The 25,018-nt window shown below is 42.3% G+C and overlaps 1 protein-coding gene across 1 annotated transcript; it reads right to left on the bottom strand.

The window, feature by feature from the left end:
• Positions 1-20,593: 20,593 nt before the first annotated feature.
• FADD (Fas associated via death domain) lies at positions 20,594-24,568 on the bottom strand. Its single transcript, XM_058164365.1, has 3 exons — positions 24,419-24,568; positions 23,664-23,971; positions 20,594-22,015 (listed from the first exon to the last, which is right to left on the bottom strand). The coding sequence occupies exons 2-3, from the start codon at positions 23,959-23,961 to the stop codon at positions 21,735-21,737; spliced, it is 579 nt and encodes a 192-aa protein (XP_058020348.1). The 5' UTR covers positions 23,962-23,971; positions 24,419-24,568; the 3' UTR covers positions 20,594-21,734.
• Positions 24,569-25,018: the final 450 nt, after the last annotated feature.

Genomic DNA, 25,018 nt, shown 5'->3' with positions numbered 1-25,018 from the left:
CAGTCGGAGCTGAAGAAGTTTCTTGCATGAGAAACGAAACGTCTTCAAAGAAAAAAAACACACCAGAAAATCCAGTTGCCTCTTTGAATAAAGCACCGTTGCCAATAATAAGGGGAATAGCTTAGACTTAGAATAACTTCGTCACTTTGAACGTACCTGCATACATTAAAATTACATTTCGTTGTATGTAGCACTCCAAAAGTTCACCATCTCCAATATACACTACATAAACATGACAAAATAAATATAAAATGATGCATATATATTAAAAAGGGTGAAATCCCGGTTTGGACCGGATCAGCCAATCCAATAGCAATGACGAGTGGTTCAGAGAACCAGTAGCAAAAATCCCTGCCCCCCCCCACCATGCCCATCCAATCGCCCGCTTGCTGCTTTTTTTTTAAAAAAAAATGCTTTTAAAAGTAAAAAAAAAGATTGCGCGCCACAGCTGATCATGCCCTTCCACGTGCTGTTCTATTTACCCCATGCCTCCTTTTGGCATGCACTGCGCACACATCTCACATTTGGTTCGTGGTGCACGCTGCATGCGCATGCGAAGCGCACATGGACAGCCAGCGAACCAGTAGTAAACCGTCAGATATATATATATGACATATATGACACAGAAAAACAAAGTCTAGTTCCCATGTATCCATTGTACATGGCGAGAAAAATGAATCTTGCGAGTTTACCAGACGGATGGCATAGGGAACAAAGCTGTTATAGAATCTGGTGGTCCTGCTAGAAATACTTTGAAACCTCTATGCATGGGGAGCACAAATGAAGGGGGTGCGGAAAAAAACTTGGAAGCCTCTGCGAGGCACTTTCGGAGAACATGAGTTTAGCAATTTGGAGAAAGGCGAGGAGAGACTACTTGACCAGTTAATGTGTTACAGAGTGAGCAAGGTTCGGCTGCTCCGGTTACTTAACAAATAGCTACAGTTAATTCGGGAGCCTTAGAAAGTCACCTTTGGATGAATTTGTTCACCTTGGTAAACGCACAAATAATGTAGTTTACCAATCAAGTGTCAAAGAAGAATTCCAAAAAGGACTGACAATTCATATGGCTTAGGACCGGGATACCTTCGAGACCGCCTTCTGCCGCCGATTGCCTCCCAACGACCTGTGCGCTCCCACAGAGTGGCCCTCCTCAGGGTGCCGTCGACCAAACAATGTAGGTTGGCGACCCCCAGGGGGAGGGCCTTCTCTGTGGCGGCACCAGCCCTGTGGAACGAGCTTCCTCCAGGATTACGACAACTCCCTGACCTCCGGACCTTCAGACGTGAACTGAAGACTATTATTTCAGCATGCGGGACTAGCCTAAGAACAAAATGTTTTAGCTAAATTTTAATGGGGTTTTACTGGTTTTTACTATTTTAGTGATCAGGCTATGATAATATTTAGTTTTAACTGGGTTTTAAATGTTTATTTATTATATTGTTTTTATATTGTTTTAATATGCCTGTGAACCGCCCTGAGTCCTACGGGAGATGGTGCGGTATATAAGTTTGATAAATAAATAAATAAATAAATATGTATCTCTCCGTAGAAAAGTGGAATGTGAGAAGCAAAGTGGACCTATTTTTGAGTAAATGTAGCTAGCTTTTAACTAATAGTTTTATTACTCATAAATGTAGCATTTCCCCCCCCTTAACTTTTGCTCTTTGGGAAAATAAACTTTTACTGAGTTCACAAACAGGATACTTGCTGCAACTGCTGCTTGCTAAGTAGCAAGTATAGATTGTACTAAGGGAATATATGCTAAGTACTACTTAGGGTGCCAGAGTGTGATGACTTATGGGTTAGATGAGAAAATGAAGGGGATGCTGGAATAGTACTACTACTTTGTTTGTTTATTATAAATAAAAATGTAATAAACCAAAAGAAGTTGTCCCAGGCATTAGTAGCATGAGAAACACATGAAGAAAAGACCAGGACCCACTCAGAAGAGGTAAAAAATAAGAAATGAGCAATGAAACAGCAAACTGGGTGAGTTTCAACCGTTCAATGGATGCAATATATTTTAGGTCATAGCTTTGTGTAAAATAAGCCCCCCTTGCTTACATACAAAATAATAACTATATTCTGTTCCATTAAAGCATTTTAATAATTTTCTAGTAGAAGCTTTCATGGATTGAGCTTCAATCAGGTTTAGGCACAACAACCAATCTGAGACCAGCTCTCACCAAGCTGCACCAATTGGAAACTAGCTTGACTAAAGACCAATAAACCGTCTAATACCTGGTTATAAATACAGGAGCCCAATCAATCCTTATTTAGTTGCTTGTGTCCTGCATAGTGGACAACCTTGCTTCTGAAGATGCCAGCCACTATTGCTGGCAAAATGTCAGGAATTCTGTCTAGCCTACAGTCATTAACTCTGAAGCTTAACATTTCCCAATATTAATAAATATTTTTAAAGAACAAATTGAACTCTGAAAGAATCTTATTATCTGTCTTTCTGTTGTTCAAGTTTCAGTTTATTGCAGCCATAGGCCAGAACAAATAAAAAACACTCAGTAAATATACAATTAAAAATTCAAGAATAAAATAATACATAACAGAGAAAATCTATGATAAAATCCAGTTATCTGTTATGTAACTTAAAATTAAAATACTACTGACATCAATCGTGTATAATACCATTCCTATAATTAAAATACATGATCTCAACCAATAGGGTCACTTCCTAATTTACATGCGTGGAAAGCCGTCAAGTATGTGTGTAAATGTATATTTCCCATAACTGTTATATATATCTCCAAAAGGTTGGCATCAGTTGACATCTATAATTCGGTAACCAATTTTTTTCTTGTGGACATTGCAGCGACACAAAATTTTGCCACTGCACTTGTAGTAGCCGGATTTGAGTCTTGGAGGAGAAAGTCTACATAAAAGTTGTCTGTCCTCCCTGGCAATCTCTCTAGTAAGGGGAGAATATATATTGACCTACATACTCTGTATAACTCACAGTACAATAAGACATGTGAGATATTGTCTTTCTATTGAAAGAACATACATTTCCTTCCAGAAATGGATAATCACACTTTTTGACTAATCCAGGCATAAATAATCCAGTATTTAACCCTGTTTATAAATGGATAAATTCTAAATGTCTAGGATATAGTTTAACAATGTTAATTTCTTTAAACCTTAATATTTAGGAAATGGCATTTGTAATTACTGTATCTTAAATATTCAAAGCTCATTAATAAATGTGTGAAACCTAGAATACAGGAGAAAAAAATCATTGCCAAACAGGATAGCAGCTGCTACTTGAATACTGTCATGGATAATGGAAAAACACCAGTTCAGTTGCAATAGTGTTGTGGATTTATAATAATAAAAACAACAGAGTTGGAGACCTTGGAAGCCTTCTAGTCCAACCCCCTGCCCAGGCAGGAAACCCTACACCATCTCAGACAGATGGTTATCCAACATTTTCTTAAAAATTTCCAGTGTTGGAGCATTCACAACTTCTGCAGGCAAGTTGTTCCACTTATTAATTGTTCTGTCAGGAAATTTCTCCTTAGTTCTAAGTTGCTTCTTTCCTTGATCAGTTTCCACCCATTGCTTCTTGTTCTACCCTCAAGTGTTTGGAGAATAGTTTGATTCCCTCTTCTTTGTGGCAACCCCTGAGATATTGGAACACTGCTATCAGGTGTCCCCTAGTCCTTCTTTTCATTAAACTAGACATACTGAGTTCTTGCAACCCTTCTTCATATGTTTTAGCCTCCAGTCTCCTAATCATCTTTGTTGCTCTTCTCTGCACTCTTTCTAGAGTCTCAGCATCTTTTTTACATTGCGGCGACCAAAACTGAATGCAGTATTCCAAGTGTGGCCTTACCAAGGCATTATAAAGTGGCACTAACACTTCACGTGATCTTGATTCTATCCGTCTGTTTATGCAACCCAGAACTGTGTTGGCTTTTTTGGCAGCTGCTACACACTGCTGGCTCATATCTAAATGGTTGTCCACTAAGACTCCAAGATCCCTCTCACAGGTACTACTGTTGAGCAAGGTACCACATATACGGTACCTGTGCATTTTGTTTTGTTTTTGCCTAAATGTAGAACCTTATTTTTTTCACTGTTCGTTCACTGTTTCACTGATTTGACCAACCCAACAGAATTACATCTACATAGATGTAGTGGGATACCTCAAGATTCTTTCTTGGGCCCAGTGCTCTTCAACATCTTCATAAATTACCTTGATGTGGGATCTGAATGGGTTTTATCATATTTGCAGATGTCATTAAGCTGGTGGGAACTATAACACTTTGAAAGATAGACTCAAAATTCAAAAGGACCTTGACAGACTTGAGCATTGGACTCTATTCAACAAGATGCAGTTCAATAGTAAGAAAAGTAAGATTCTGCACTTAAACAGGAAAAAACAAACACTGTACATATGTACAGAATGGACAATACCTGCCCAACAGTAGTACCTGTAAGAGGAATCTAGGTGTCTTGGTGGAACATTGCTTAAGTATGAACCAGCAATGCAATCCTAAATTGTATTAAAGGAAGAATAGCATAAAGAACACAAATAGTGATAGTACTGCTCTACGCTGCACTAGTAAGGCCACACTTGGAATACTGTATGCAGTTCTGGTCACCATGATACAAGAAATATGCTGAGGCCCTGGAAAGAGTGCAGAGAAGAGCGCAGAGTTTACAAGGGATCTGGAATCTAAATCGGATGATGAATAGCTAAGGGAAATGGGTATGTTTAGCTTAACAGACTGAAGGCTTGGCATGCCATAAGAGCTGTCGTCCAATACTTGAAGGTCTGTCACAGGGAAGGGAGAGTCGATTTATTCAAAGCACCCAAAGGCAGGACAAGAAGTAATGGGTGGAAGCTAGTCAGAGAGAGATCCAACCTGGAATTAAGGAGAAATTTCCTGATGGTGAGAACAATTAGTCAATGAAACAGCTTGCCTCCTTGAGTTGTGAATACTCCTGGAGTTGTGAGTACTCACTCCATCACTGCTGGTTTTCAACCATTTGTCCAGAGTGGAATAAGAACTCCTGACTAGGGCAGAAGGTTGAATAGAAGACCTCCAAGGTCTCTTCCAGCCCTATGATTCTGACATTCCATACACTGTATTAGTTCATGCATAATAGACCCAATTAAAGCTTTTTTGATCGGAATGCATCTCCTGAAAAGGTCCCAAGAATTTTTTTACAGTATGTACTGTATATATTCTTTAGGGCTACCAGCAGTTGGTTATCTAGTCACAGTCCAGAATTAGTCCTTAACAAAAAATACTGTTCTTTTTCTTCACTATGGCCTGCCTGCCTGCCTGCCTAGCCAAAAAATGTCAGAAAGCAAGAACTGATAGCAATAAGAACTTATAGCAAGAATAACCACGAGTTGCTCAGTTGTTGTCTGCCTGCCTTCTGGACAATAGTGGAGTTTGGACTTGGGACCCAATTCTCATTACTGCTCTGGAAAAAACAAAATAGGCACGTAGTAATGATGTCATCATTTGCTTACTCAGCCACACTTTCCATTCCTTTGTGAAGGGAAACTGATAAAAGGAGACATATCAATTACTGAAATGTATTTTTTATTTGAACACTGCTCTTATCTTTACAGCTAAAAATGCAGCAAGAATGTGTGGAAGCTGCCACTGCAGATAAAGAGGTGATGAGAGACTAGAGTGAAGTGTAGTGGATCTTACTCAAAGACCCCATGAAAGCTGAATGGGAGAGAGGTCCAATAGTACTATCATAGATGGCTATATGAGTAAATATGAGTAAAAGAATGTCCTAACTGTATCAGTCGATCAAAATGTAGGCTTTATGATGCAATCAATGAGATTTGTAGTTTTAAAAAGGGCAAGAATGCATCCTGCCATTTTTTGTACCTGTATAAATTTAGTGGGGATATGTAAAAGGGGTGCTTTGAAGCAGGGGTGAAATCCAGCAGGTTCTGACAGGTTCTGGAGAACCGGTAACAGAAATTTTGAGTAGTTCAGAGAAACGGTAGCAGAAATTTTGAGTAGTTTGGAGAACCAGCAAATACCACCTCTGGCTGGCCCCAGTGTGGGGTGGGAATGGATATTTTGCAATATCCTTCCCCTAGAAGTGGGCAGGGAATGGGGATTTTGCAATATCCTTCCCCTGCCATGCCCACTAAACCATGCCCACAGAACCGGTAGTAAAAACATGTGAATTCCACTACTGCTTTGAAGTAGGTGAACGTTCTTGGATTGAGATCACAGTGCCAAGATGTTATATACTTAAAGGCCAACATTTTTGCACTGGAAACTTGGGGGGGGGGGAAGAGCCACTCAATTGTTCTAGTTTTGCAGTAAGAAATAAGAACTGTTTTCCCACAGAGAAGCACAACAGTGGGCCTAGGAACATCAGAACAAAAAGAAATTTTTAAAAACTCTGAAATTTCAGGAAGCTACACAGATGGGAATAGTGGATGAAAGGGATGAGTCTACAGTTGCTCTACAGAACAAGATGTTATCAGAAGAACAACTTCAGGCTATTGTGATCCAAAGGAAAGATAAAGAGAGCTCATAAAAAAGCCAGCAGGGTGAATAAGGAGCTGTCGGATGTCCTGAAAACCAAAAAGGAAGTGAACAGGAAACAGCAGGATATACGATTACCGAAGTCCACAAGGAAAGGATTTTGTCATAATTTCACTTGAAATGTTGCTTGTGGAAATTTAATTGTTTGGAACACCTTCAAAATTCAAAAAGAGTTCATCTTTCTTAGTCTCTGTATGCCGCTATTAATTACTGGCAAATAGAATAGAATAGAATAGAATAGAATAGAATAGAATAGAATAGAATAGAATAGAATAGAATTTATTGGCCAAGTGTGATTGGACACACAAGGAATTTGTCTTGGTGCATTTGCTGTCAGTGTACATAAAAGAAAAGATACCTCCATCAAGGTACAATTAATTAATTATTTCAGTTTTGAGGCTACCTGGCTCCATAGCGACTCTAGGCATTTTACAGTTTAAAAATTTAAATGCCATTTAAAAGAAGCCAACATACATGTCTAAGAAAGAATACAGGTGATCGGAACCAAAAATCAAAGAGGCTCAGCCACCATCCTAGCTCAAGATATGGGAGAACAACCAGGTCAGTAACAAATTGCAGAAGTCAACAAGAAGGGAGCAATATGGAACTCTGGCTAGATCCAAAGATGTTCTGTAAGTAGCAAGTAAGTGTTTATTCATTTGTCAAATTTATATAGCTGCCCATCTCACAAAACAGCTTTTATTTACTTCTAGCATGTCAAATCACAAAAAAAGATAGAAGCCTGCAATAATTTGATTTTGATCAGTACATTTTGGAGAGTCAAAGTAATGCCACCAGGCTTTAGCAGGTCATTGATTAATTTAGTATAGTGGTATAGTATAGCCTTTATTGTCATTGTACATCACATATACAACGATTGGTTATGAAGTATTCCAGAGTGTTCCTCTTACTTTCTTAGGATAACATGTATTTATTTGTACAACACTGTGGTTTCCGTCCTATTCCTAGCCGTAAGCATTGCAGTCTGCCCAGAAGTTGAAGTTTTATTTGAACGCATGATAGTTCAGGTCTTAACTAGATTTCCTGGATAAGCTGCAACCACAGCCTGTGGAGACAGGAATATTTTTTCTAACCTTCTGGTTCTGAAAAGAGGTATTTTTGACAAGTGCAGTTACAAAGTTACAATTATAGCGGACAAGTGAAGTTCCAATCTTCAGAGCACAGTAAATCATTTTACTTTAAATCTAATTGTAATATTAGATTAGATCGGGGTGAAATGTAAAATTTGTTACTACTGGTTCTGTGGATGTGGCTTGCTGGGGGGGTTAATGTGACTGGGTGGGCGTGGCCAACTTTTTTTTTAACTTTTAAAAGCATTTTTCTACAACCTCTTCAGCAGAAGAGGTTGTAAAAAATGCTTTTAAAGGGTTCTGACAATTCCAGCTAAGTTGCCTGATTGTCAGAACCCTTTAAAAGCATTTTTCCTACAACCTCTTTGATCAAAGAGGTTGTAAAAAAATGCTTTTAAAGGGTTCTGACGATCCCAGCTGAGCCGTGCAATCATCAGAGGCTTTTTTTTTTACTTTTAAAAGCATTTTTTGGGCCAAACAAAAATGCTTTTAAAAGTTAAAAAAAAAAACCCTCTGATGATCGTGCAGCTCAGCTGGGCATGGGCATGGGCATGGGAATCGGGGGGAGGGTTTTTTTTGCTACTGGTTCTCTGAACCACCCACCATCATCGCTACTGGATCCGGCAATCCAATCCAAACCGGGAGCATTTCATCCCTGGATTAGATGACTAGAAGGCTCCTTTAAGTAGGGGACAAGATTAGTAAGCTCTTGCAAAGCTATTTGCCTCGCTGCAATTGGTGTATGTGCAGTGGTATTTGTTTTTGTTATTTGTTTTTCAAAAACTGAAGGGCACCATTGGTTTCAACCTAATAGGATTTGTTTCAGAATACCCAGGCATGGATGCAGAAAAGCTTAGTGCTATATTGTGCAAAAAACAAGAGAAAGCATAGTTTCCAGAATCCTGAGTATTGATTTTCCAAGCTTCTTCCAAAGAAATTTCTTGCAATATCAGGCCTGAACGTGGCTTAAATCCTCAGAGGCTGGGCCTTCAGCTGATGTTACAGCTGATGTTACAGCTGATGTTGCCTTATACACTGTAAGCCGCCCTGAGTCTTCGGAGAAGGGCGGGGTATAAATGTAAACAAAAAAAAAAAATGTAATGCCAGGTCCGTGGTGAATAAAGCCCCCCTCATTTTTGATCTTATACAAGAGGGGGATGCGGACCTGATGGGCATTTCGGAGACCTGGTTGGGCGTGGAAGGGGGGGTGTCCCTTGTTGAAATCTGCCCACCAGGATTCCGAGCATTCCATCAGCTGAGGGCCCAGGGTAGGGGTGGGGGGGGGCGGTTATAATTAAAGAAGGTCTTGAGCCGAGAGAGGTCACCATTCCTCAGATAGCCGGATGTGAGTCCCTCTTTGTGAAGTGGGGCCAAGGAGTACAGATGGGCTTGTTGATTACATACCTGGCTCCTTGCTACATGACAGCAGCCCTGCCCGAGCTACTGGATGTGATAGCCGGGATGAGGGTTGATACCCCCAGACTTATGGTTATGGGTGATTTCAACCTGCCGTCGGTCGGTGAAACATCAGTGGTGGCTCGGGAGTTCATGGCTTCCATGACAGCCTTGGACCTGACCCAGTTAGTTAATGGTCCCACTCACATTGGGGGAAACACTCTGAATCTGATTTTTGTCTCTGGACAGTGGTTGAATGATCTAGAATTAGGGGATCTAGTTACCAAACCCCTGTCATGGTCAGATCATTCACTCCTTCAACTCGACTTTTGAACCGCCAACCCCCACCGTAGGGAGACGGAGCTGACTAGCTGGTTCTGTCCCAGGTGCCAGATGGACCCAGAGAGGTTTCTGATGGAGCTTGGGCCATTTCCTGAGGATTTAGCTCATGGCTCGGCTGAAGAACTAGTGGCCACCTGGGAAAGGGCGGCCGCTGAGGCTTTGGACCGTGTCGTGCCTTTGCGGCCTCTGACCCGGCGCCAGTCTCAACTGGCACCTTGGTATTCTGAAGAGCTGAGAGAGATGAAGTGCCAGAAAAGATGCCTAGAGAGTTGTTGGAGGGCCAGTCGTTCTGAATCCGACCGGACACTAGTAAGGTCTCATATTCAGACCTACTTAGTGTCGATAAGAGCGGCAAAACGTGAGTATTTTTCCGTTCTTATTGCATCGGCAGAGAATCATCCAGCCGCCCTGTTTAGGGTGACCCGCTCCCTCCTCCATCTGGGAGCACGGGAGGACCCGTTGGGAGGGGGTGCTGAGAATTTTGGACAATATCTGCACGATAAAATCGCTCAGATTCGGGATGGTTTGGACTCTGAGTGGGTGGATTCAGGCAGGATGACGGAGATAAGTCTTGAGGATGTTATCTGGGAAGAGTTCGATATGGTTGTTTCTGAAGACAAGGACAGGATACTGGGGAGGCTGAACGCGACCACATGTTTATTGGACCCGTGTCCCTCCTGGCTGGTATTGACCACCTGGGAGGTACACCGAGGCTGGCTTCAGGGAATTGTCAACGCTTCCTTGACAGAGAGTGTCTTCCCTGCCGCCTTGAAAGAGGCCGTAGTGAGGCCTCTCCTCAAGAAGCCCTCCCTGGATCCAGCTTTTTTAGCGAACTATCGTCCTGTCTCCAACCTTCACTTTGTGGCGAAGGTTGTAGAGAGTGTGGTGGCGTGCCAACTCCCACAGTACCTGGATGAAACTGCCTATCTCGACCCGTCTCAGTCTGGCTTCTGGCCTGGGTACAGCACAGAGACAGCATTGGTCGCGTTGGTGGATGATCTCTGGAGGGCTCGGGACAGGGGTTGTTCCTCTGTCCTGGTCCTATTAGATCTCTCAGCGGCCTTCGATACCATCGACCATGGTATTCTACTTTGCCGGTTGGAGGGGTTAGGAGTGGGGGGCACCGTTCTGCAGTGGTTCTCCTCCTATCTTTCTGATCAGTCACAGACGGTGTTGGCAGGAGGGCAGAGATCGGCCGTGAGGCGCCTCATATGTGGGGTGCCACAGGGGTCAGTTCTCTCGCCTCTTCTGTTCAACGTCTATTTGAAGCCGCTAGGTGAGATCATCCGTGGTTTTGGGGTGCGATGTCCTCTGTACGCTGACGATACTCAGCTATACATTTCCACCATCCCAACGATGCCGTTGAAGTGATGTCTCGGTGTCTGGAGGCCATGCGGGTCTGGATGGGGAGAAACAGGCTTCGACTCAACCCTTCCAAGACTGAGTGGCTATGGATGCCGGCGTCCCGGTATAGCCAGCTGACGCCATCGCTGGCTGTTGGGGGCGAGTCATTGGCACCCACGGAGAGGGCTCGCAATCTAGGCATCTTCCTGGATGCACGGCTGTCTTTAGAAGAGCATATGATGGCCGTTGCCAGGAGGGCTTTTTATCAGGTTCGCCTGATATGCCAGTTGCGTCCCTTTCTGGACCAGGATTCCCTATGCATGGTCACTCATGCTCTTGTCACTTCCCGCCTGGACTACTGTAACGCTCTCTACATGGGGCTCCCCTTGAAGAGCACCTGGAGGCTCCAACTGGTTCAGAATGCGACCGCGCGGGTAATAGTGGGAGCAACTCGAGGCTCCCATGTAACACCTATCCTGCGCGAGCTGCACTGGCTTCCGGTGGTCTTCCGGGTGCAATTCAAGGTGTTGGTTATCACCTTTAAAGCGCTCCATGGCATAGGACCGGATTATCTACGAGACAGCCTGCTGCTACCAATAGCCTCCCATCGACCCGTGAGCTCCGATAGAGGGGGTCTCCTCAGGGTGCCGTCGGTCAAACAATGTAGACTGGCGACCCCCAGGGGGACAGCCTTCTCTGTGGGGGCTCCTGCCCTCTGGAATGAACTGCCTTTGAGGATACGTCAACTTCCTGATCTCCGGACCTTTCACCGTGAGCTAAAGACCTTTCTGTTCCATCGTGCAGGGCTGGCTTAATGAAGTTTTTTATTGGGGTTTTAATATAGTTTTGTTATAATTCTTTCAGCCTTTTATTTAATTAGTTTTTAAATGCTTTTTTAACTTTTTGATTTGTACTTTTTACCATGGCTGTAAACCGTCCTGAGTCCTTCGGGAGAAGGGCGGTATATAAATTAAATAAATAATATTAATAATAACTTCAGTTAAACATTGTACTATGTATTAATTGTGCACAGAACTTGATTTTTCTCTTTGAACACAAGAGGAACTCAAACCTAGGCTGCACATGAGCTCATTAAAGTATTTATGTGATAAAAAGGAATCATAGCCAAGAATTCTCTTTTGCAATTAACAGTGTGATATGCTGCACTGCAAACGGCCTTAAGGGAGACCAGATAGCACATAGTATTTAATGTAAGATTTGTAGACATGTACCTCCATTACAATTCTCATGTACAAACACGCCGTTTGATCTAAAAATTTAGTTTACAAGTGTTCACACGAAGAAGGCATTTCCAAGTGTTTATTGTCAAATACTGTCCATTTAACATTGAGATGATGGTTCCAAATAAAGGTAGAAAAAGACATTGGCAAGCTGCAGAATTGGATCACTGCATCATCACGTTTCCACCACAGGCTTTGTAAATTTGATATGTAGACATATGAAACAAAGAGTTCAAAAATATAATTGAGATTTGATACCCTGTGAGATTGGATAATATATTAAAAAGATCACATATTCAGTTATTGGTGGAATCAAAGGTCTGAAGGACTCCTCTGCTTCTCTGAAAATACAGATAAAGGATCTGAAGAAACTGAACAATGCTATCCCATACTTCAGAGTTGTCCCATCTGAGATTGCAGGGCTGTATTCTGCCAGGAAGTTCCAAAATAGTCTTCAAATTACCATAACTCACTGAATTGTAATTTTTCATGTGAAGAAGAACATTATCATCATCATCTTCCTAGAATTATGGCTGCAGAAGTGGGTCCACTTTTCAGATCAACGAATACCATCTTGCATGATCAAACAGCATCTGGGTTATGTCTGTATTTTGACAGATATGGCTGTAGATCCATTGGTTGCTATAAAAAGACTGACCAACTGACTTGTTGCCTGGGTCTGAAATTGGTTTGGTCTGTGTTCAGCTCAGCACCACCATGATGGGTGGGCATTATCCAGTGGCACCACTAGAAGGAGCAGACCCCACTGCCAATGTTTTCACTTTCATATATGAACATACATGAACAGAAATCAACCACAGTCCCAGCCATATTATAATAATATACATCTGAAGAGAAACTAGAGTATCCAATTTGTATAGTTACTTCATGCTTATGCTTATATATAATGTAATTATTCCATGCTCATGCTTATATACCCACCAAGAGGGCTCAAATGGAAGATGAGATTCAACACCTGTTGTCCATCAGTGCCATAGAACCGATTCCCACGCCTCACCAGGGGACCGGCTTCTATTCAATTCTTTTCCTAGTGGACAAAAAATCAGGTGGCACCAGAGCCATCTTAGACCTGAAGCAACTGAACCTTCACATCAAATATCGCAGATTCAAGATGCACTCCCTCAATTCAATCTTAGGAAGCATCAGAAGAGGGGACTATCTAACATCCATCGACCTCAAGGAGGCCTATCTACATGTACCCATCAGACCAGCCCACAGACGCTTTCTCAGGTTCAGTTATGCCGGAGCCCATTTTCAATACAGGGCCCTGCCCTTCGGTCTATCTTCCGCTCCTCGTACCTTCACCAAGATTCTGGATGCTGTGGCGGCCCACCTTCGCACAATTCCAGTAAGAATGCAATGTTACCTGAACGATATATTGATTCTGTCGTCTTCCGCCAGCAGGCGTTACGGGACCTACAGGTAACAATTCAATCCCTACAGGATCACGGCTCTTCGGTCAACAAAGCAAAGAGCCATCTAGTGCCTACGACCAAAATTGTCCATCTGGGAGCAAGAATCAACACCAGATCCTGCCAGGTGTTTCTTTCCCGAGACCGTCTCCTCAACATGAGAGACACGACAAAAAAGGTAAAGGCACTCAAGAGGGTTCCACTTTCACTGCTCTCACAGTTATTGGGAAAGATGGTCTCTTGTCTGTCGATTGTGCCCTGGGCATGTCTTCACTCACGACCCCTACAATGGCTACTTCTCCCACACCAAAGAACAGGCAACAGCCATACCGATATCAGAATTCCTCTGCCCCCAAAGGTCAGAAAGTCTCTACAGTGGTGGCTGTCTCCAGCCCTGACAAAGGGCTGCTCATTCCAGGAACATTGCTGTCTCGTCCTCACCACGGATGCAAGCCTCTACGGCTGGGGTGCCCACCTATCAGACCAGGTAACTCAGGGTCGTTGGTCCCCCAACGACCTCAAGAACGACATCAACTGGTTGGAAATGAGAGCTGCTCATCTAGCTCTCAGGTACTTCCAAGCACAGCTATCAAACCATCATGTGCTACTGCTGACGGACAACACTACCACATATATACACTGTTGTGACAAATAAAATAAAAAATAAAAAAAGACAATATTCATTGTCTTTGTCTCCCTACAGAATAGATCACAGTCTTCCTCCCCACTTATCAATGTAGTCTTATTTGAAAGGAGGTCAAGTGATGGATTGTTGAGTTGTATCCAAATTTAATGCCATTACTGTATAGTGGTTAACAGATTGTAAAATTTCAAGGCATCCTAAATTATGGAGCTCGGTGGGATGATTTTTTATTAGTCATTCTCTCTCTCAGCCAAACTCACTTTGTACCTTGTTTAGATAAAATTTGAGGAGACTCATATAAAATGGACTTGATTTCTCAGAGAAAAAACAAGACATAAAGCAATGAATAAATAATCCATGTCTTTAAATTGTCATTGCTAATGTTACATTGCATCGATCAGATAGAATCAGAAACCTATACCTGAAGTATATTTAAAATAGCTGGACATACCTAAACTATGTATTTTTATTATATTGATGTGGGGGAAGGTTTACAACTTAGAGCTATCTTTGTTTTTTACCTGTCACAAAACATGGAAAATATTTTGCCGTGTTTGGATTTCTGTGTGTTTTATTAGCAATCAAAGCTTTGCCTTAAGGAGGGGAGCGCAATGAGGAGCTAAAGTATGTTAATTGTCTAATTATGTAAAAACTGGTTTAAGCAGGAACTATGTATAACATAACACATAATACAAAAAAAGTCCATTGAATGTGAGCGGTATAGAAGAAGGCATAGCAATAAATAATTAGTATGTAACATTCCATCATATAGGGATTTTTAAATTAGTTTCCTATTGTAGATATTCAGTTAGGTGTGGGTTTTGACAGGTTATATTTTAAAAATACTTCTAGCCTTCCAGTTTATAACTTTTTGGCTTTTGCCTCTTGGTAGAATTTGTGTGCTTTAAAATTGTGGTGTAATAGAACAGCTATTCAGCCATCCATGTTTTTCTAACCCCTACAACTAGAGAAATTGCTTCCTGTTATGTTATTACTGAAAGAACGTCTCATGACTGCAAAGCTCTCCCTAAGAAAAGTGAGCAATGCATTCTTAGAACTACAGTCAACAATACTGTAAATAAGTGCTTTTCTGCTTGGACATCAAGCTTCATTCATCCTCCTGGATGACAGAAGTTTTAATTAGTGCCATTTTAGCTTAGTCTAACAATTCTGATTCTCTGGTTTAGTTCTTAGAAGCTGTATGAAGTGGTTATTCCAGTAACTGATCAGGCAGCCTATAAATTGAATAAATTATAATGATTTGTTCAGTTTATAGACTTCCTTTTCTCTAGTCTAGGTGCTCAAAGCAGGGGCACAGAACAACCACTACTCCAGTTTTCAAAGCACCCTGTTGAGATGAAAGTCATTCCTGATCAGGATCACCCTGTTATTAGACTTCCCTCTCAAATACTTCCCTATCCAGGCTCTCAAGCAATATCAAAATATCCAAACTTGGTCTGAGGATGCTATGGCAACCACAGATGATTTATTTTACATTTCAGGTACTTCCTACCATGTTTCAGATTAGCGATCCTCTAACCCTAACCTTTTGGGCACCAGGGACCGGTTCCATGGAGAGAAGTTTTTCTGCAGATGGGAGGGGGCATCGTTTCATGAACCCCGGGAATGGGGCTTTGTTTGCACAGCCTGGTGGCTGACATGCCATGGACTGGTGCCAGTCCACGGATCAGGGGTTGGGATCCCATTTTAGATAATCTTTATTTGGACTAGGACCTAAAGCTAAGCACCCAGTTTTCCCCCAACATGGAGCCCCCAGATCTATTGCACAACAGAATGATGCTCCTATTGGGCATGTTTCAGTGTTGATAGATTGGAAAAGGGTTAGTTCTAAATCATGTCTACAGCTATGTGGGAGTATAGAAGTATCCCTCTTTTCCTGCAGATGGAGAATGGGATCTTGCTGAAGTAATTTTTAAGACTTTAGTACTTGAAAGTACTGTACAGCTGAAAAATTCATAGAACAGGCTTGTAGGCCCTTCTAGCCCTTAATTCTTTATAGAAATATATTTTATTTTCTATTATATTAAGTAGATCCTAATAGTTTACTTTTGCCCATTCAAGTGCCTTTTGGGTAAAAGTTTTTTCCCTCTGAGATTACACCATATTTTATAGCTTTTTATTAGTTCTTTTCTTTCCTGACTTATCCTGTATTTCTAAATTTCCAAAATTCTGTTTTGCTTTTTCTTTTAAAGCACAAAGCAGTTGGCAAGGGTTATACGTGTCTGTGCTAGCATGGAGGGATGTGGCTTTGGCAGAAGAAACACACACTGCCTGAGGTTCCTTAACTTAATTTTACAATTTTCAATGGAGAAAATTTGGCTGTGGAAGCACAATTCCAAGAGGTTGGTTTTTATAAGTCCAGTCAGGGATATCCCTGGTGAGAGAAGGTAAAAATAGTCAAGACAACACAAGCATGGGATCAAAAATTCACCCCTTTTTATTACCTATGTTTAATGCATGTAAATAGGGGCAGAATTTTCAAGGTTGTGGTTGCTATCTTCCTTTTTTGGGCTCACCTCCAAAAACACTCCTACATCCAATTACAGGTTATCATAAATGTAATTATAACGCAGCTGTGTTTTTTTTAATTTAACTCAAAGAACATTATTAATTGGGAGGAGGCAGTGGTTAAAATTGCTTTTGTAAAAATGAAGCCATTGAGCTACAGTATATAGCATGCTGCACCAGGGGTGAAATCTACTTACCTTCCTTACTGGTTCGGAAGGGCACACATCCTGTGCACATGCTCGCTTCGCTCACATCACGTGTGCACAGACCTCCGCATGCACAAAACCTTTTGCACATGCACAGAAGGTAAAAAACACATTATTTCCTGGTTAAAACTAGGAAGTAATGACATCCAGGAGGGAGGGCGGAGCATTGCTCCACCATCGCTACCGGATCGCCGAACCACTGTCCACGATCACTATCGGATCGCAAGATCTTGTCAGAACTGGGAGCATTTAACCCCTATGCTACACATAAAATACAGTATGCTGTTTGATTTAAACTATACAGACAAAAAGCAGGCCCCTGGAATATTTGATAACTGCACAGAGAAAGTCCCAGGTTGGAAATGTGAATCGGGGCCCTACAGAATATTTTTGTTGCTCCAGTGTGGGTAAGGTCATAAACATTGGCCATTTGTTTGATATTTTGCAAGATTCTTTGAATAATTGAAGGAATAATGTTAAGTTCGGGAAGTAACGAGGCTGGAGACCAGGGTAGTGACAACAGCTCTTTAATATAGGGTGAACCCAGCGACAGGCTGGGGGAAAAACCTCTCCTTTTATACAGTCCTGCTGGAGGCTTCGTCCAATCAGCAACGTGCTGATTTCCCGCTCAAATATTTAAAGGTACAACTGTTAATACATAACACTCCTCCCCTCCCAGAAAACACTTGGTCTCTATTTACATATTTATTTACATGTTATTTTTCGACGTAGTCACGCAAATAACCTGGGCGTCTCCTAGTTCTTTCTGACCTGCGCGGTTCAGTTCTGGGTGGTGTTTTGAGCTGGTCGGAGGGGCTGTTTTCTCCTCCCAGCTCTTTCTCTGGGCCATCGGGCTCTGGATTATTGGCCGACTCTTTTTCTTGGCCATCCGGCCTTGGATTAATTTTGGAATTTTCCCTGCTGCTTCCCTCGGGGACCTGATGGCGTCGCTGGAACTCTGGGACCTCAGCTAAGTCTTGCGCCTCCCCCGGGTCATTGTCAGCTGTGGATTCAAAGTGGTATTGGTCATTACCTGTCTCTGTTGGTTTGGTTTGGTCAGTTATTCGTTTCCTTAACTGATCTATGTGGCGCCGCCACACTCGGTTGTCTGGTAGCTCTACCACGTACGATTTTGGGCCTGTTATCTTTGTTACTTGTCCGGCGACCCAACTCGGGCCGTCCCCATAGTTTCGGGCCCACACCCGGTCGCCTATGCTCATTTCCCTTGTCTTTTCTAGTTCCCCCTTGTAACCCTCGGGTGTGTAATGGGGTTCAAGCAGTCAAGTGGGCACGGAGTTTCCGCCCCATTAACAATTCGGCTGGGCTTTTTCCAGTGGCTGTGCTTGGGGTTCTGTGCTGGACGGCTAGGAAAAAGTCTATTTTTGTTTGCCAGTCACCTGGCTTGAGCCTGGACAATGCCTCCTTAGCGCTCCGGACGGAGCGCTCTGCAAGGCCATTCGGCGCAGGGTGGAAAGGTGCAGAGAGGGCATGTCGGATGCCTTCCTCTGCCAGGTACTCTTCAAACTGGGCTGCCGTGGTGGGGCCCATTGCCGGACACCAGAGTGTCCGGCAACCCGTGAGTTGCGAATAGGTGGCGAGGGTTGCGATTACTGCCTCGGCTGTGGTGGACTTCATAAGTATGATCTCTAACCATTTGGAAAATGCGTCCACCACCACTAGGAAGTTTGGCCGTGAAAGGGCCAGCAAAATCAATGTGGATTCTTGACCAAGGCCCTTGGGGCTTTTCCCATTCTCTGCCCGGGGCTGTTGGGGCTAGCGGTCTGGACTCTTGGCAAGCTTGGCATTTCCCTACCCTCTCAGCAATCTCTGCGTCCATGAGTGGCCACCATACATAGCTTCTAGCTAACCCCTTCATCCTTACGATGCCTGGGTGACCCTCGTGGAGGAGGTCCAATACCTTGCCCCTTAACTTAACAGGGATTATTACACGATCACCCCATAACAGGCACCCCCCTTGAGCCGAGAGCTCATCTCGTTTCTTAACAAATTCTTTGAACCGTTCGCCCGGTAGCGGCCACCCTCTCTGTACCCAACCGAGTACAGTCCTTAACACAATGTCCCGGTATGATGCCCGAGCCACTTCCTTTGATGTGACTGGGCCAGAGTCCAACGAGTCAATAAGGAGGATGGGTGTCCCCGGAGTGGGGTCTTCGGTCGCCCCTGGCAGTGGGCATCGGCTCAACGCGTCTGCATGCCCCACTTCTTTTCCCGGTCGATGCTGCAGCTTGTACGAGTAAGCGGCTAAAAATATAGTCCATCGAGTCAAACGTGGCGAAAGTGCCACAGGCGTTGGCCGGTCGCCAGCCAGTAATCCTAGTAACGGTCTGTGGTCAGTCACGATTTCAAAATTCCGCCCAAAGACATACTCATGGAATTTTTTGACCCCTGATACAATGGCTAGTGCTTCTTTGTCTAATTGGCTGTAGTTCCTCTCTGGGGAGGACATCGTTCTAGAGTAGAACGCTATAGGGGCTTCTGTGCCGTTTGGAAGTCTATGGCTGAGTACAGCCCCCACCCCATAAGGGATGCGCATAAACCAGCACTAGGGTAGTGAGTCGTGATATTGGATGAGCAGGCTATCACTTGAGAGCAGGTTCTTTACTGCTTCAAAAGCCCTATTTTCTGACTTTCCCCAAGACCAAACAGTATTTTTCCTAAGAGCCTATGCAGCGGTTCCATAGCAGTTGCTTTGTTCTTTAAAAAGACCGCGTAAAATTAACCAATCCCAGGAATGCCTGCAGCTCTGCTTTGTTTTTGGGCGCTGGCTCAAGATACAGAAAGATCTTGACAGACTAGAATATTGGGCGCCATCTAACAAAATGAAATTCAACAGTGAAAAAAGTAAGGTTCTAAATTTAGGCCAAAAAAACAAAATGCATAGTACCGTATATGTGGTACCTTGCTCAATAGTAGTAACTATGAGAGGGATCTTGGAGTTTTAGTGGACAACCATATAGATATGAGCCAGCAGTGTGCAGCAGCTGCCAAAAAAGCCAACACAGTTCTGGGCTGCATAAACGGGGATAGAATCAAGATCACGTGAAGTGTTAATACCACTTTATAATGCCTTGGTAAGGCCACACTTGGAATATTGCATTCTGTTTTGGTCGCCACGATGTAAAAAGGATGTTGAGACTCTAGAAAGAGTGCAGAGAAGAACAACAAAGATGATTAGGGGACTGGAGGCTAAAACATATGAAAAACGGTTGCAGGAACTGGGTATGTCTAGTTTAATGAAAAGAAGGACTAGGGGAGACATGATAGCAGTGTTCCAATATCTCAGGGGTTGCCACAAAGAAGAGGGAGTCAAACTATTCTCCAAAGCATCTGAGGGTAGAACAAGAAGCAATGGGTGGAAATTAATCAAGGAGAGAAGCAACTTAGAACTAAGGAGAAATTTCCTGACAATTAGAACAATTAATAAGTGGAACAACTTGCCTGCAGAAGTTGTAAATGCTCCAACACTTGAAATTTTTAAGAAAATGTTGGATAACCACTTGTCTGAAATGGTGTAGGATTTCTTGCTTGGGCAGGAGTTTGGACTAGAAGACCTCCAAGGTCCCTTCCAACTCTGTTGCTGTTGTTGTTATTATTATTATTTCTTTTTATTATTACTTTTCACAACTGAAAATTAAGCTGTTACAGACCATTGCATGCTGAGTTACTGGAAAATACAGCCCATGGCTACATCAGTATCCATGGATAGGGTTATCAGATACAGGCATGTTCCTTGTGTTCATCTTAATAAACTGCCTACTGTATGTCTATATAGAAACAGCAAACATAAAAGGCATGCAAAATTAGGAAAATCTTTTAATTGAATAGAACTTTGCAAATCTGGCTACAAAAATTGGGTAAACTATTATTTGAAAGCAAAATGTTAAACGTTTTTCTGTGTCACTTTGCTGCCCTCTAATGAGCATTCATTTCTGCAGCCCAGGCACTAGTTGAGGGCCACCTTATCTTTAAAATTATTTGCTGGACATGAGCGCTGGGTAAAGTCCAAAACCAGTGAATATCATTTTTTGCTTTTCATTCTGCCATCTCCTCTTCTCTTGGTCTTCTTCCTTCCAACAGCAAGGAATGCAGGGGCAGAGGAAAAATGGTTTCCTCAGGGTCTAAGTTAATAAGGCCTTTTGAGCTGAATATACATTTATAGGCTGCCTACTGCTGATATAATGAAACTTAAATTGAAAAAGGTTATATCAGACATTATTGTATATTTTTTTAAAAATTATCTAATTACACAGCACATTTAAATTATTGAAAACTCATATTAGTAGCTCATCTATAATAACTCCAAACTATACCCTCAGTAGAAATTATATTCCCACAATACTGCAAGAGAAACAAGAAGCCACTTTTGATGCAGAGTCAAGATTTTGTCTTCTGGTTCCTTATTACATACTATCAGCTCATTCCACAGCTTAGAAAATGAAGGCAAAACTATAAAATCCCAAGTATACTTTTGGCCGGCTCTTTGATTTCAAATTGCCAAGAAACCCAAGAAATTCCGACCAGGCACATTTTATTTCTTCACACTTGTTGCAAGAAAAGTCCTGGCTGTGTTCCCATCTAAATATATGAAATGGACTTGTCAGCTTTTCCCAAGCTATTGCCCTCTACATGAATGGGGACTGCAATTCCAAAAGATCTCCAGCCTTATTGATTGGGATTTGTAGCCCTAACATATCTGAAAGGGACCGAACAAATAAGAACTGGCTCAAATTGTGTTGAAATTTGATTCTTTCCTATAAGAGTCTGAGGACTGGCTTGTAGTTAGCCAACAACAGGAAATCACCTAGGTAGCTGAATTCCACTGTAATAGATTCAATGTAATATATTTATTGAACTATATATTCCCGTATTTTCTATGACAGATAAACAGTCTTCTCTTGTGAATTTTTAATTCATTGCCAGAACAGTCTCTTCTGACTGATCCTACTGAGTTTCAGTTTCTTTCACAGCTTCTTCAACATAATCTGCTGCTAGATTCATCCGACATTTCCTTAGAGCTCTTATTATATCCTCCACCTTTGCTTCCTTTCCTTTTGATTTTTGCCATTCTAGAAGCGATTGCATCAATTGTTCTTCCAAATTGTAGGGATTAGCAGCCATAATCTTATCCATTTTGGCATCTGAAATTCCAAGTGTTCGAGCGAGCGCTTTCCAGTTCCTTCCAACATTTTCACATATGACTTCAAAAGCTCTCTTCAGTTTATCTGGAAAGAAAAGCATATTACATGACATATAGACGAATTGCAGTGGGATATCTATGCATCATCTATTACGTATCAGTTTTATCCCTTCCTTGTCCTTCTCTGAAACTCTTGCAGCTTAGGGGTTCAATATTATTAAATAAGTATTTTTAAAGTTCTCAGTTTCAATTTCTAATATGGTAAATATTGATAGCTATCACCCACATTGCTTGTCCCAGCTTCTGCCCACCTAGCAGTTTGAAAGCATGCAAATGCAAGTAGATAAATAGGTATCACTTTGGTGGGAAGGCAACAGTATTCTGTGCACCTTTGGTTATAGTCATGTTGGCCACACATAAGTGTCCTCGAACAACACTGGCTCCCTCAGGTGGGGTGTGGTTATCAGATACGTTAACATAGGGCTATTCATGTCCTCTTCTACAAGTTTTCTGGGAATCTCAGAAATTTTGTTCTTAATCAACACCCTTCAATCGCCATCAGATTTGGCACCCTCCTGATAGATTAGTTCAAATTAAACAAGTGAGCTTCATTACAGAACTACCACAGGTTCATGATGATTTTAAACTTATTACACATATTCCTTAAGTTATAACTAGTTGTAATTAATGTCAGTCATAAGTTGGGTCACCCATGTGATTGATCTGTTTTATAACCTTTTCCGTGGCAGTCACAAAGTAAACCAATGATTTGCAATGGGCCCGGTTTTGCCAAAACCTGGAAGTAAACACCGTTTTTCAGTTGTCGTAAAATGTGATGTGACCGCGGGACAATGCAAATGGATGTAAATACAGCCTGGTTGATGAGGGCCTGGTGTGATCACATGACTGCACGGGGGGGGGACGGGAGGGGAGGGGAGAGACCATCGGAACTTCTAATTTGACTCATAAATGCCCCCAGGGAGGTCCATCATAACTTTGAATGGTCACAATGTAATCAGTATTAAATCAAGGCCTATCTGTAAAGCCTTTTCCTCCAAAAGTTGAAACCTATTGTTTCCAAAGTTTCCATTTACATTTTTTTAATATATAAAACTCCTGAGTAGAACTGAGCAAGGTTCAAGTGCTGCAGTTACTTAATAATATTCTGAGGGACAGAAGAACTCTGGGCAAGGGGAGGTGAGATGAGGTGCCAAGAACCAACAGTTAATATGGAGCAGCTTGTCTGAATAGAAGCATCTTGCCTTTTGAACAAGACACCTTAGACTTACACATTCCAAGGAGTATTCCTATGACTCTTATATTTCGCAAAAATAACCGCAAAATGTCCTGTAGTACCTATAGATCAACCTTAGTGGCCTGAATATTTACCAAAAAATAAATCCTCAGCCAGTGGGATACATTGCAAACTAGTGCATGGAGGACTGCAGCCCTGTCCCTCAAGGCAGTGGTGGAATTCAATTTTTTTTTACTACTGGTTCTGTGGGTTTGGCTTGGTGGGCTTGGTGGGCATTGCAGGGGAAGGATATTGCAAAATCTCCATTCCCACCCCACTCTGGGGCCAGCCAGAGCTGGTATTTGCAAATTCTCTGAACTACTCAAAATTTACGCTACCAGAACCTGTCAGAACCTGTTGAATTTCACCCCAGCCTCAAGGTCCAAAGCACCTTTTTTCCCCCCCAAGATCAAAAAGTAAAAAAAAACAAAAAACCTACATTTCTCTTTATCCTCTGGCTGACCATCTGGATCACCGTCCGCTGTTTTGACGTACTGCTCCAGTTGGGTTAGTAGATCTTCTCTTTTCAGACTTTTGAGCATGCATCTCAACACCCCTACATCGTTGTATGCAATTTTTTCCTGTTCCAGGAGAATCGTGAAGAGCTCATTGCCACAGCTCACACCTTCCAGTTTTTTTTTACCAATATGGCTCTGGCAAAGAAATTTAAGATCTTTGAGCTCCGCGGGCGACAAGGCCCTTGAAAACGAGTGCAGCAAATCCAAAAAAGGATCCATTCCCGGAAACCTAGAAAGAATACAAGGAAGGTTCAGAAGCTTTTGTCGAGAGTCAAACTTCAAGCACAGTTAAAACAACAACAACAACACCTCTCTCTCTCTCTTTAATGCTGATTTCCTCTTTTCTGGAGTTGCAACTTCTGGCTATTACAACTCCTGGCCAAGCAGAATCCTAAAGCGAAAACTACAAGTTCTTGAAAAACTTCTGCGCGACTACTTTTCTTAGGCGAAAACGCGTCTTTCCCTCCAGCCAACTAGTCTGCTGCAGCCTTCTACTTCTACAATGAATCCGGTTCGAGCTTTAATGACATAGACATCTTTTTTGGGATTTTTCTAAAGTGCTCCAGCTAACATTTTGCGCGGTCCTCACGAGATATGCTCATTTTTTAAAAAAAAATCTGGAACTTTTTTTTTTTTAAAGGAAAAGAAAAAGGGAAAGAAAAATCTTGAGACTTACTTCCTGCTTCCCCGCGACTTTGCCGCTTCCAAGCGTCACAAGAGGAAGAGGCTGCCCCGCCGGAGTGCGCTCCGCCCCGCGTCTTTTTCAAGGGAGCCGCTCCGGAAGGTGGCGGTGCTGCCCTGCTTTTCCCACCAATCCGTTAAACCCGTGCACCGTTTGATTCCGTAGGCGTTGAACGTGTTGCAGAAGTATGGAAGAGCGGAGATAGATTGGTTGCTTTTCATAGTTAAATGCGAGTATTAACATGTTTTTAAAAAGGATTTGATGCCGCCTGAAGGCTGGCTTAAAGCAGGGGTCTCCAACCTTGGCAACTTTAAGCTTGGTGGACTTCAACTCAAGTTGAAGTCCATCAGGCTTAAAGTTGCCGAGGTTGGAGACCCCTGGTCTAAAGTATTTCTCTTCTATTAAAAAGAACCCGCATAAATTCATCCGTTACTCTGATGAATCTGTAAAGAAGGGCATTTCTTTACAAGAAAAACACAGACTTCAGAGGATAATTAGAACTGCAGAAAAAATAATTGCTACCAACCTGCCTTCCATTGAGGACCTGTATACTGCACGAATCAAGAAGAGGGCTGTGAAAATATTTGCAGATCC

This window comes from Ahaetulla prasina, chromosome 1 (assembly GCF_028640845.1).
Source record: "Ahaetulla prasina isolate Xishuangbanna chromosome 1, ASM2864084v1, whole genome shotgun sequence".
NCBI lineage: Eukaryota > Metazoa > Chordata > Lepidosauria > Squamata > Colubridae > Ahaetulla > Ahaetulla prasina.
This window is presented reverse-complemented; position numbering and strand designations above follow the sequence as displayed.